Consider the following 14,395-nt stretch of genomic DNA (forward strand, 5'->3'; position numbering starts at 1 on the left):
CCTTAAAAAAAGAGTATCTTTCTGTGGGAGCAGAAATGCAAAGGTATCTGGCATAGCAGGTTTCCTAACATAAGATAGTGAAAGTGATTTCAATATGGGAAGTCTACATTGCTTCCAAGATGTTATAATCAAAGAGAATCTTCTTTATCTATTTAGAGTGATTTTAACACTTATTTACTCATTGGGAAAGTTGTTTCTGATGTACTGCTTCAGGGGGGAGAAAGGGCTACTCAAAGAATCTGATTTGATCTTCATTTTGTACTTGTACTTATACGTATAAGACAAAAATTCCAAAGATCAAGAAATTTACTAGAGATTATCACTGGATGGTAGAATTATAGCAGTTACTTGTTTGTACGTTTTAATGATTAGGGTTAATGGCAAAATAATTTCATCAGAAGCCAGCAAGCATACGTGAAACATTCTACCAGAATCTGTGGTTTGGAATTAACCTCACAAAAGTCCCAAAGTGAAAATTATATAACAGCAGGGCTTTTCATCCATTTCTACTCCAAAACCTTCTCTTGATATATTTGGGTTGACTCCTAAACTTTTCAAATATTCAAATTCATCTATGGACTGTACTCTTCTACCATGAATATGAGGATGGACATATTTCACATCATTACCTGTAAATGCAGCTTTCTCTCACCTGTCCTATCTCATCAAAATTTCCCCTCTGAAACACGTAGTAAGAGATCAACTAAAGACCTTCTATATTAAAAAAAAAAAAAAAAATACCCCACAACTGCACGTTCCCCTCTCTGTAAGAAGAGGTGCAGGCATCCCTCTGACAGCCCCATCCTTCCTTCTCGGATGTACCCTTAAAGAGATGATTATTTCAGGATGCTCAAGCCCCATTCTCTGTCTAAATCCTAGAAGAAATTTCAGAGGCTATGGGTATCTCAGTAAGCAGAAGGACATGGATACCTTCTCTTTCTTATCTTTTGACTTCTTCCTTTCCTTGTCCCCTTCTTTGTCTTTCCTAGAACTCATTTGTTTCTCCTTGTTCTCCTTGTTCTCTTTCTTCTTCTGTTTCTTTTTCATTGGACTTTTTTCTAAGCCATCATCCTAGAAAACAAACAGGACTATGAGCTTTTGCCACAAACTTTAGATCTACTTGTCTACTTTCTGGAGAGAGGAGCACTGTCCACAATGGTTCATACTTGCATCTACACTTAGAAGCTTGTTTTCAAGCACACAGCCCTAAAGCACTTGCCCATACAATTCTAAGCTCTCTGGTAATAACCAGATAAGCCGGTAGAAACAGATGCTCTGCAACTCACATCCTCTCTTTAATTCTCATAGCAACCCTTCCACCATAAGCATTATCATCTCCATTTCACAGATGAGGACCAGATATATTATAAATCTGTCACCTAATAATTGTCACAGTTGCTACTGCTTTTTGAATTTATGCGTGCACGACAATTCATGCAGTTTCTGTCCCCACTGCTGATCCTCTTGGAGCTAATCTCAAAGTACAACCACACTCGAAGGGCAACGACATAAAATCCCATAAAGCTATCACTCACTGAAAGAACACACTGAATGCTACCAATTTTTTACTTTACTCAAACGAGAGGTCACAAACTGGCAAGCCCTGGGCCAAATCTGACCCACAGATGTGTTTTGTTGGCCCACGATGAACTCAACTGCACAGGCATGAGGCCCCTGGTGAGCCACAGTCCCCACCACCACTCCCTACCTTTTTCAACCACAAGGCTGGGTGTCATGGGCCATTTATCATTACACCTTGCATGGTTCCCCCTTCACTGACTTCCATTACCTATGAATCTGTGACGGCTGGCTTAAATGAACAAATCGCTCTCTCACATGGTAAACAGAGACATATATATTCTATTTCCACTTTATTGACTCTGCATGTAAACCAAACACATTTGAATGGTTTTACACCAGCTGGCACGATAAATGTAGCCTAAACGACAACCCTCAAGTGAAATCCAGCCGCATACCTTTACTTCTCCCTCTTCCGACGGATTGTCTGAGTGTCTAGGAGATGAAAACTCAACCCCATGCTCATCTTTCAGCCTGGGTTCTTTGTTTTCCTTCTTTACTCGAGGCTTCCTCTTCTTTAATTTGGCCTGGAAAGGAGAGAAAACGATAAAACCACAAACTTCAAGAAGCATGACCAAATAACGTTATGACTATTCAGACCAGTAACAGCCATGTAACTCAAACGAGAAAATTCAGAGGCAATTCAAAGGAGTGCAACCAATTTTACCTGGGGGAGAAAAAGGAAAACAGTAACGTAGGCCCTGTACATGTCCCTACACCACATAAAAGCATCCATATCCTTGAATCTATTGATTCCAGTGTTCGAAATTCATGCTAAAGACAGAATTCAAAAGAAGGACACGTACTTTTATGCACAAAGACACAAATAAATATATGAGACTTAAGAGTAACATTAAAAAATCCAGATGTATGGTCTATCTAAAACTTAAGGTAAAGGATAAAATGCTCTCAATCCACTCTAATATGACACAGAAATCTAAAACAAGTATAAACATGATCTAAATCCTTCCCTCCAGAACCTAACGTGTAATTCATGCGCGTGTTATCTGAAGAATGACACTACTTATGACACTATTACATGAAAAAGGGCAACGTATGTGATTATGGTGATTTTCCTCCCCTAGAATTCATTTTGTTTATAATATAGGGAAATTAATGCAAATGGCAGAGCTCTAAGAGCACTAGGAACACGCACCCAACAAAGACTGCTAGTACCAGATGTAACATCTCACTGTGACTCCCACCTTTCTAGGCCTGACTTTGAAATGAAAAATTGGGAAAATAAAAGCAGATAAGGTTCAGATGAGTTCGTTAGCAACTTCCGTTGGTATTCTGTACTGAGTAAGGCAGTCGTAACTGAAGGTCAGTTTCTGCATGAACTGTAGATTCTAACTATCCATTCTTTACCTCTGGGACCCATCATTACAAGCAGCCCAGAGTCAGCTGTACCATCAGAAACCTGGTGGTATTCATACAGTAACCACAACTATGTTCCAAAACTGAGGAAGCAGCATAAAGAAACAGCAACATATGTCCGGACCAATGGCACCTGCAGAGGTGAGGACTATTTTGAGGCAAAACTGGAGGAGAATGGGCATCTAAGAAAGTTGCCAATTATCAAATGAACATTTCTATTATCACCAACGAAACCATCATGACTGGAACCTCAAAAGCAACACCTGACTGTGGGACGGTACCATTCTGTGCAGTGCCTGGAACGGGCAGGCAGCCCTTTTCCTCCCTAACTCTGCAGGGTCGGAGCCTCGGCCCTCTGAAGGATGCCCGGCTGGCAGCCGCACTCACCTCTTCCCCACCTGTCACGGCCCCCTTCTTCTCCAGACTCTTCCTGAGCAGCTTCAGCAAGTAGTCCGCTCGGGTCTGCAGCTGCTTCCCCTGAGGCTTTTTATCTGTCTCCACAGGCAGAATCTTCAACAGGAAAGGAAGAGAAGCACCCGCCACCACCCATGTCCCGGTTAGTGGATCAGGATACACAGAGACAACAAAGAACTGAGCAGTCCTTTCCCTCCCCAACCACCCAAAATACAGATAAAGCCTCAGATCCTATCTCATGTCCATGGCTCCCAGTCACTGAAAATCCCTTATGAGCCGTTCTCGTTTTACAAAATGGGATGGAGAAATCCAGCTCTCCCACTGGCTCCTACCTGTGCTGTTAACAGGGTAGAACAACTCAGGTAGGAGGGGCTTGTTGGCTTCATCTGCTAGAGCATCCCAGCCGTCGTGGATTTCCTCCTTCCAGGAGCAGGGAATCCCTGGAGCTAGGTTAAAGCTTCGTTTTAGATTGAAAATGCTTCTTAGAGCATTGCCGGAGAGCACTGAGCTATGCCAGGACATGGTCTGTCCCTGCTACCCCAGCTGGACCTCTCAGGCCAGACTGGATTTGGTCTCAGCGCTTATGGCGGGGTGCTGTCACCCTCTGAGAACATCACACATGGGATGAGCATTGTTTGACGTGCCAGGAAAAGCCCTGCCAGGAGCACAACATGGAGCGCATCCTACTAAAATTTGAGCCAGTCAGCCTTCCCTGCTTACAGCTCTGAGCACGGCCTTACTACTCGGTAGCCTGATTCACAACGGATAGGGTGGGAGGCTCGATTCTGTGGGAGAAGTACGGCCAGTATTTAATTCCATTACAAAAAATACCAAGGTATGGCTCCTTTGTGTGGAGAACTGAAACACGACAGCTTCAAATACAGTTTTAAACAAGAGGCCAATATTTAAGGCCGAGGAAGCCTTAACAGTTGATAATCTTACCCTGGTATTTGTTGCAATGAGATTGGATGTATAAGAATTAGAATTTTAAGATTTCTCCTGTGATTTCCCCAAAATTTCACCTGGCTATTATCTTTATCTAACAGTTCCACAGTCCACTAAAGATGGTGATATTCCCCAAAACAAAGAAATCCCAGGAATGTATTACTGTACTGATTTCCGATTTGATCCCCCACCCCCCAGAAAATAGTTAAAAATAAGTTATCGATATAAAAATATTGTATATAACAAATCTCTGGAAATCTCCAGCATCACAGATTTACTTACTTTGTCAGTTAACTTAAGCTCTGGATCCGTTTTAATTAGCTCCCAGTTTCCATAGCCATGTTCATAAATTCCCAGCAGGAGTCGTGAATCATCCTCCACTCCCCACTCTACATCAAAATGTGCAGCTTTCACTCGACAGGTTAAGCAGTATCTAAAGGGATTTCAGAAACAGGAGGACATGAGAGGAGAGGCCTTTCGAACTTGGAAATGAACACAAATGAACATGGACAAAGTATCCTGATGCGTTACACAAAAGACAATGAAAACATAACACACAACTAAAACTTCAACTCTTTCTTACAGCACAACCACTCATGCATGTGCACAGAATAGACTCACTTTTTTTTTTCTTCAGGGTCCACAGGGATCGATTTATGCAGCATCTCAAACTCTTCCTCATGTTGTATAATGGATTTCACATTAACTTGAACCCCCGATATTTTGATTGTTGGGCCTCTTTTTTTCCCCGGTCCTTTCCCTAAAGGATACGAATTTCACATCAGTTAAGTGAGAATTCGCTGGAGTTCCACAGAAAACATTATCGGCAAACCCTGAATGCTTACTCACTTGATATATATCTCTGGCTTATTTTTAGTTCAAAAATATAACATAAAGTCAAAAAAGTTTCTCAACGTTCATAAAATGATCTCTAAACAGTTAAGCTTTTTAAGATTTTGGATTTTTTTTTAATCCACTGGTATTTGTAATTCTATTTTAATCTTCCTATCTATTTTATACTTTTGTTCTAAAATTGAAAGTAAAAAAGATTCTGTAGGATTAGTAATAATACTGAAGTTTTTTTTTGTTTTCTAACTATCCTATTAACAGAGTTCAAGAAAACTCAAGTGTTTTAAAGATGATTTTCTCTACTAAAAAAAAAATAGGAGATCAAGTTAATACCATTTGAAATGAACAAAAGGTGTCATGGAAAGATTTCCTTAGCCCTAGTACCAAATTAAAATAATCCTAGAATTAAAAATGAAACCCAGTCAACTCTAGCCAGATGTTGCCAAGATGATGGCACAAGATAATGACACTTGTCTGTGAGGCGAAAGATGGGTCAGAGCCTGGGAGAAGATTTTTTAACATTCAAGTTGATGAAACGGTACTATAATCATAAATATTTAGATATTCTCCTGTAATCCTCTAGAATTCACTTGCAAATGCTATTCCCAATAATTCTGAAGACAGCTGGAACAGAATGCGTGAAAATGAGAAAGGCACTTCCCTAAAAATCAGAAATCTGGGATTTATTCCCAAATGTGCACAAAGTCCCCCTTCCTCCCTTCTCTCTTCCCCTCTCACTTCTAGTTATTGACCTCTCTGGGTCTCAGTTTCCTCATCTGTAAAGCAAAAGGATTGCAACAGAAATACGGGCAAAGGTAAAGAGACAATTCAGAGAAGGAAAAACAAATGATTCCTAAACATTTAAAAAATATTTGACCTCACTCCTGATGAGAGAAATGTAAATTAAATATAGACACATACCATTTCTAACCTATCACGGTGAAAAATTCAAAAATTTGAAAACATTATGTTGATGAGACCAAAAGCAGACAGACACCCTCATTCAATGCCTGGTGGGAGAGCACAGTGCAAAATGGCGTGCATACAAAATTAACTACCACAATAACTAAAGCAAGAGATTATATAGCTGATATGTCCCTTAACAGGATTATGCATGTCTTTCAAAAAAAAATAATAATAATAAGGCAGTGGGAAAAAGACTAACCATTTTTAACGGCATTGAAATATATAGTAACCATATAGAAAAATAAATAAAACAGGATACACCAGGAAAAACTCCAAGTGGATCAGAGATAAAAAAGTAAATGAAATCACACAAGTACAAGAGGAGAAAGTCACAGTGAATTCCTCTTTATACTGGGCGTAGAAGCAATGTTTTTAACTGACTCAAAATCTAAACACAGTAAGGTAAAAGACTAATACATTTAAAAAATTTCTTCTAAGTTTTCTTAAAATGCCATTAGCAAAGTAAAAAGACAAATCACAAACTACAGGAGAAAACCAGCAACTTTAATCAGAAAAAGAAATCCTAAAAATTAAGACTAAAAATTAAGAAAATGGACAAAAGAGAAAATGGGTGGTTCACAAATGGCTCTTAGAAAACACTCACAATCTTACTCATTAGAAGAAAAACAAGATACCATTTCTCACCTATTAGTTTGGCAAAAAAAAAACAACCATTTGACAATACCCTCTTGTTTGTGAGGCTTGTAAACAAGCACCAGTATCCACTGCTGGTGGCAATATAAATTATGGTACCAGACTGCTGGAAAGTTTGGTAAAATCCAACCAAGTCATGCTTCCCCAGGACCTAGCAGTCCCACTTCCAGAAACCTATCCAGAGGACATGTTGGCAGAGATACAAAAGAGTATATCCATTATACTACGAATTTATTGCGGCTGTCTTTATAACAGCCAAAGACTAAAAACAACCCAAATATTCATTATTCAGGAACAATAAAGTCTGAATTAAGATCTACCTAAGTGGTGGAACACTGCAATTACAAAAGGAAAGAAAGAGGATTTCTACACGATAGGGAGTGATCTCCACACGTGAAAATACATAGGCGCAAAACACAACAAATGGTATGCTATCTTCTACAGAAGAGGGGCACACACACCGAAATTCTTTGAAAGAAACAGTGAAAAGATAAACCCAAAATTAACAGAAATGGTGACCTATGAGAGGAGCAGAAAGCAGGACTTGGGGGGGGGGGGTGTTGCTGGCAGACAAGTAAGGTTCTCCAAATGTACCTTGTTTCAGAGTTTTGACTTCGGGCCATGCAAGTGTTTCAAAGTTAAGTCAAAATGAGAAAAGCAATCCCTAAAAACTGAAAATAAATGAAAATGAAAAAGACTGTACTATCTATTAAGTTGGTGGCCTAACTACACAGAGAAAAGTACTTCTAATAATTTTAAAACACGGTATTTTGACTGCACAGAGCTAGTGGGATGTATTCCAAAGATCAAAAAAAACCTTTATTTTGAGCAGTAAGATAGGCACTGATGTTTAGAAACTCGTCTAATGTAGGATAGGACAAATACATAATTATGTTAGCACTGTTAGAAACAAAAATTTTCCACTTAAGAAAAGAGTTATCAATAATCTTCCATCTGAGGGGCGCCTGGGGGCTCAATCGGTTAAGTGTCTGCCTTCAGCTCAGGGTCCGGGATCAAGTCTCGCATCAGGCTCCCTGCTCAGCAGGAGTCTGTTTCTCCCTCTCCTGCTCCCCCTTCCCCCTGCTCATGTGCTCGCGCTCTCTCTCTCAAATGAAAAATCTTAAAAATAATAATAATAATAATCAGAATCTGAATTAGAAATGCCATCCTGGATCCAGAGTACACTAAACACCAGTTCATGGCAAATACAGGTAAGGGCAACGAGTTACGCAATGGCAGGAGGAAGCAATCAGCCAGATCCAGAACATGCATCAAAAAAAGAGGGATGTGGGAGGCAGGCGACTGTTACAAGGAACTATCTCCAAAATATATTGTTGAGATGGAAACAGCAAGGTGCTTCTAGAAGACGGTGCCTGCTGCATTTTTTGTAATACACACTTTCTCATTTCTAAAAGATAAAAGAAATAGGGATACCAGTTTTTCAATCTGGAACCATGTGAATGTGTAATTTATTCACAACAATTAAAATGAAAAACGAAAACATGGTAAACTTCAAGTTGACTCTTGGCTGTATTCTGAGTGCTATATAAAAGCATATATTCAGATCACTGTCCAAACCACGTCAATTTCTTTTACAAAAAAGGAAAATACAACCAATGAAAGTTTTGACTATACTTAAGACACTTTTAAATTCTACTACCTTCAATAATATCATTAAAAAGAAAATCGAAAGTACAAATACTTCTTTCCTGGTATTAGTGAACACCACATTAAGCACTTCTTGTGAATAGAATTAGCCAGGAATCACCCAAACCCTCTGAGGCAGAGTTTGTTCCCCTCTGCAATCAGACCACTGTGAGGGTATAACCTGTCCAGCCCAATTATAACAAATTCTAGTGCCATGAAAATCTCACTGTAACAAAAATGTTTACAATATTCACCCAATGTTTTATTTATTCCAATTAATTCCCTAAATCCTTTAAGTTTGCCTAACACAATCCGTATTTGTATATCCAGGATAACTAGTGATGCTTGTGATCTAATGTCCTCATTTGCAGTCAAAATACAGATGTATCCACTCAATTTGCCCACTCAGGTCTTTACGTCATTCAAACCAATCTAAGGTTTCTGTAGAAACCATTTCTGTTTCTGTAGAAACCATTCTCGTTGCTCATTACTCTCCATTCTCCACCTTCTGCAAATCAACTTCGTTTGTGAGTTCTCTGATGATCTTACAACACTGAGCTCACATAAAGGCAGGTCAGAATACACACCTCAAGGATTAGGGATGCATGGGATAGAAGTCTGTTCTTCAAAAACAAAGCCCCTTAAGCAGCACAATTCCCAGTGCACATGTGCCGGGTTTGGGAGAACTTACCCTCGCTGGCATTTTCCTTCAGCTGTTCTTCATACTCCTGCATTGCTGACACACAGCTGTTGTGAATCAGTTCCCCCAGGCGTTTCAGATCTGCTACGGACTTATCCACCAGCTCAGCATCGCGTGCTATGCACTCCAGCCTGAGGAAGGTCAAATACAGGGACACATTAATGCCCTGTTCCCACTTTTCTAATGTCCCACGAGATACCACTTGGTCTCATATAAGCTTGCTCCTGCAAAGACATTCTTCTTAACTTTACTGATCATTCCAAGTGTCCAACAAGAAGCCTCCAACAGTGACTGAGGGCTAACTCATTCATTTTCCATCATCAAGAACTGTGCTTTGGAATAGTCCACAGAGTAATTTCAAAGAACACAGCGGAAAGGAGTCGGCTTTCCTTACTAACTAGATGGGTTGCCTGACGATGGCAGCAAATGTGCCAAGACTGTCTGCACTCCTCTGCTCCTTTCATTCACTACAATATTCCTAGAAGCAAAGTACACTTACTTCTACAATATATTTCACTGATCTCATATGGAGCATGCAAACACATTAATGTCTAAAAATCAGTCTGCCAGAAGGGGCCAGACGAACTTTTCCACACCCTGGTGCTTTTTATGGTCACTGGCTCACAGGCAAGCATTCCATCCTGGGTGGCCAGCAACAACCCTGGAAAGGTGCACCTGACTTCTTTGGCCTCACTGTTACTACTGCTACCCATCACTGCTTCCTCTCCAAATGGAGAGGCAAACACACAGGCTATAATCTTCCTCCACTCCAGAAGTTTATCAGGAAGAAGAGAAAGGCATCTGCTATTTCCTTCAAGTCAGTACTATTATTCACACGACATATTGCTGATTCTGGACAAAGCAAAGTACTGAACTAGTTGACACATAGTCTTTTGTTAAAATCCAACTTCTGAGTTCATTTCCTGAATGCTTGTAAGACAGGACAGCCAACCCTTTAGTAGTTACTGCTGGCAAGGTGTTAAAAAGTTACTTGCATTTAATCCTCATGACACTCTACTAAGAAGTAGAAAGTTATAAAATCACAAATTTACTAAATAAGGACTAGGATGCAAATACTAAATAGGTGTATTCTTCCAAATGGAATTATCTGAACATCTCTTCTGGAAATTATTTCTCTGTATTACAGTTTTGCATATACTTGCTTCATGTTCCTCAAGCAAAATCTCTGTATAGATGGTCATCTTTGTCATCCCTCCCCAAAAGGACATGTACAATAACACAATATATAAATATTTGTAAAAGAATGTTTCCAGGACAAAAAAACATTCCCAGCATTAGTATTAAGTGGAAAACAGTACCAAAAAAAAAAGCCACTACATAATAAAAATGAAAAACAGGTGGATAAGGAGCTTACCGTTCAAGAGGGAGACCGAACTTCTTATATGCCTTGATGAACCTGAGAACATGATCAATAAAACACATTAAAAAACAGACACTTTAGCTCTGTTACTGCAAACATATCCTGTGGTGAAATATGCCACACACACTGTGTCCAAACAGACTGAGCCCAAACCACGTGACTGCCACGAAATAAAAGAATGCTGAATGTCTTTGAAACTGGTCCACTTAAAATAATGAGTGCTAAAGATGCAGTCAAATTAAAGATCAATGTTATTCTCAGTGAATGATCAAGAAAATGTTAAGGGACTTTAACAGAGAACAGTGACCTAAATCTAGTATTACCCTTTTTAAAAGGCACAAGTTCATGGAGTTCAACACGTAATAAATGATTCAACCACAACTCCTGTGATAAGACCCCAATATGGGGCGCCTGGGTGGCTCAGATGGTTAAGCAGACGCCTTCGGCTCAGGTCATGATCCCAGGGTCCTGGGATCGAGTCCCGCATCGGGCTTCCCGCTCCTTGGGAGCCTGCTTCTCCCTCTGTTTCTGTCTCTCATGAATAAATAAATAAAATCTTTAAAAAAAAAAAAAAAGACCCCAATATGGTTAACTGCTCTATTCAGTTACCGTTACTACCGATTCCCTACCGTAGTATTTATTATTTTCTGGTCAATGACACAACTATAAGATTTTTAAGACTGCCTCAATACTTTTGGGAATAAGGCAAAGTAAAATAAATACGTGATTTAAAACTTCTTAGACAAAACTATTTTGGAAACTCTGCTGACTCCTCCTGACCAACCTTGTCCCCAAACAAAAATCCAATCAATCCTACCACAAGTCTCTACCTTATACTACACGCCAACCATGTCATCCGCTACATCAGTCACCACCGTAATGAGCCACATTACTAAAATCATCTGGTTAGGTAACAGTGTAAGGCGAGATACTATGGGGGAATAAATGGAAACAGAGAACACAGCAATTAAAGAAAAAGGGGACGGGAATGAGGAGGCCCTTAGCTGAGAAACAATACTAAAGGAACAGCACGAACACAAGGATTAGGGAAGTATTACATGGGAAAGTGAACGTGAAGCTTATTCCTCAACTCTACATTTCTCCTTCTTAATATATACTGAAATATTTTATCTGTGAAATAGTAAGATATTTGGGAATTAGTTTGAAATAATACTAGGAGGGAGAAGCATTTCTGGAATGGTGGAGTAAGAACCTCTGAAAATCTGATCCTCCATAAAAGCAACAAGAACACTGGCAAAATATTGTCAAGATGGACTTTGTTAGAACTCGAAATTAACCAAAGGCTTGCAACCATCTAAGGAGCGTGTTTACTCAAGCAAATGGCTGGATCTCAGTAGGAACTGAAAGCTCTCTGGCATTTTAACTTGCTCCTCTCTCCATGCTTCACGACAGCCTTGAAACCAACACCTTTCAACTACAGTGGTTGTCCAAAGCAGCAGCAGAACAGGTCTAGAGCTACCCTAAAGCTCTTTTCCACAAGAACAGTGCTATTTGCCCTGACAACACATTAAGAAGCTCCATTCTCAGGCTTGCTTTACTTGACCTCTCTGTGAAAACTACTGTCCATAGTTCATTGGTGAAACAATTAGAAGCAAAGGTTTAAGACCACAGCTGCTTCAGGCAACATTACCAGGTTGGGGTAAGAACATGATGACCAAAACCTGAAAAGGGAAAACTGATGCGAATGTCCACAGGGAGCTTTGAAAAGCTGACATGTTCCTGAGAATCTATAAAATCACACATGAGCAAGGCTATGTGAGGAAAAGACCTACCTGAGAGGTTGTTCATCTCTCACCTCCAGGTGGCCCAGGGCTCTGCGCAAGCAAGAACTGAAGGGTAAGGCAGAGCTGTACAACATGCCCCCGATATACACACGGAGCCCTTCAGCGAAGGCTGGTAGACTTATTGGCTCAAGGCACTTAAGGAAATCTCTGTCCAACCATTAGCTAATGGCTAAGCTAGATGAGCAGAGACTTGAAACCACATGACAAAGACTAGGTTCACTAGTCTTAAGAAAGTTACTTAATGAACAAAAAGCAAACAGCAAACACAACAAACTCTGGCTGTCAAGGGAAATTTGATTTCCACACTTGCCACATTATATTACTTACAATGTCCCGTTTTCATCAAAAAATTATGGAAAACACAAAAACAAAAAAGTAAGGCCCATATACAGGGAAAAAAAAGCAATCAATGAAAATGGTCCCTGAGGAACTCCAGAAGTTGAACTTAAAAACTGGACTTCCAACACAAAGAAGAAACTAAGACATTCCCAAATAAACAAAAATAAAGAATTTGCTGCTACCAGACTTGCCCTAAAAGAAATACTAAAGAGTCCTTCAGGCAGAAATCAAAGTACACCAAACAGTAACTCAAATCCACACAAAGAAGTAAGAGCCTCACTAAGAGTAACTGAGTAAATATAGAGGCAGCATAAATGTATTTGTTTGTAAGTCTTTTCTTCTGATTTTTTAAAAACAACTGCATAAAGCAGTAATTATAAAACTGTGTTGACAGGCTTATAAAGGGTAAAGATATATAACTTCTGTGACAACAGTAACACAGAAGAGGGGAGAGGAATGAAGTTATACTGGAGTAAAATTTTAATATACCACTGGAATTAAGTTGATGATAATCCAAACTAAACAATTCCAAGTTAAGATACTAATTATAATCTCCAAGGCAACCACTAGAAAAATAACTTGGAGAATATAGTAAAAGAAACTATACAGGAGAATAATAAGAAACACAAAGAAAAACAAGGGAATTAAAATGGTATATTAAAGGGCGCCTGGGTGGCTCAGTTGGTTAAGCGACTGCCTTCGGCTCAGGTCATGATCCCGGAGTCCCGGGATCGAGTCTCGCATCGGGCTCCCTGCTCGGCGGGGAGTCTGCTTCTCCCTCTGACCCTCCCCCCTCTCATGTGCTTGCTCTCTCTCATTCTCTCTCTCAAATAAATAAATAAAATCTTAAAAAAAAAAATGGTATATCAAAAAATACTTATATAACACAAAAGATGGTAGTAATGGGGGAATAAAGGAACAAAAAAGACACAAGACAAAGGAAATAGCAAAATGCAGACATAAATTCTGTTTTATCAGTAATTACATGAAATGTAAATGTGATTAAAGACTCCAATCAAAAGGAAGAGACTGACAGAATAGATTTTTTAAAAATAATAGAACTATATATTTTAAGAAACACAAGCTAGATTCAAAGAAAGGCATACTGAAGTGAAAAAGATAATGTGCATACAATATCCAAAGGAGAGCTGAAGTGGCTACATTAGTATCAGATTTTTAAAAATGAACTTTAGGACAAAAATTATTTCTAGAGACAAAAAAGGATATTTTATGAGGATAAAGGGCCAATCCCTCAGAAGACCTATCAACTATAAAATGCATGCACCTAAAAACAGAGCCCTAAAATACATGAAGCAAAAACTGACCAAAGCAGAGGGAGGACTAGATGATATAACAATAACAGGTAGAGACTTCAACACCCCATTTTCAATAATGGCTAGAACCACCAGGCAGAAGATCAATAAGGAAATGGAAGACTCAGATAACCCAGAATCAAACAAACACCTGTAGAACACTGTGTCCACCTACAGCAGAATACACATTCTTTTCAAAATAATGCTGAGGGTAGGAGGCGTGAGGACGTTACATAGAAGACTGACTACAAATTCAAAATGGTTAGGATGATGACATGGTAAGTATGGGGGGTATATACCCTATTCTTTCAATGTTTGTATATATTTACACTTTTCCATAATAAATTAAAGAAAGAAAAAAATAATATTTAGGGGACAATAAAGACGTCATGATTTAAAGTACATTGACCTAGAGGACTATCTGATA

At 39.3% G+C, this 14,395-nt stretch overlaps 1 protein-coding gene across 2 annotated transcripts in view; it reads right to left on the reverse strand.

Moving 5' to 3' along the window:
• Positions 1 to 14,395, reverse strand: part of CHD2 (chromodomain helicase DNA binding protein 2) — a 119,495-nt gene that overhangs the window by 24,086 nt on the left and 81,014 nt on the right. The window contains exons 27-33 of one of the 2 annotated variants that reach the window (XM_021680657.1): positions 10,506 to 10,547; positions 9,122 to 9,261; positions 4,936 to 5,074; positions 4,597 to 4,747; positions 3,343 to 3,465; positions 1,977 to 2,105; positions 931 to 1,071 (exon numbers count right to left, since the gene is read on the reverse strand). In XM_021680657.1, the coding sequence (XP_021536332.1) occupies positions 931 to 1,071; positions 1,977 to 2,105; positions 3,343 to 3,465; positions 4,597 to 4,747; positions 4,936 to 5,074; positions 9,122 to 9,261; positions 10,506 to 10,547 (865 nt within the window). The remainder of the gene's footprint in view (positions 1 to 930; positions 1,072 to 1,976; positions 2,106 to 3,342; positions 3,466 to 4,596; positions 4,748 to 4,935; positions 5,075 to 9,121; positions 9,262 to 10,505; positions 10,548 to 14,395) is intronic. The other variant, XM_021680659.1, reaches the window with a different exon arrangement.

Source organism: Neomonachus schauinslandi, chromosome 9 (genome assembly GCF_002201575.2).
Source record: "Neomonachus schauinslandi chromosome 9, ASM220157v2, whole genome shotgun sequence".
In the NCBI taxonomy this organism is placed as follows: domain Eukaryota; kingdom Metazoa; phylum Chordata; class Mammalia; order Carnivora; family Phocidae; genus Neomonachus; species Neomonachus schauinslandi.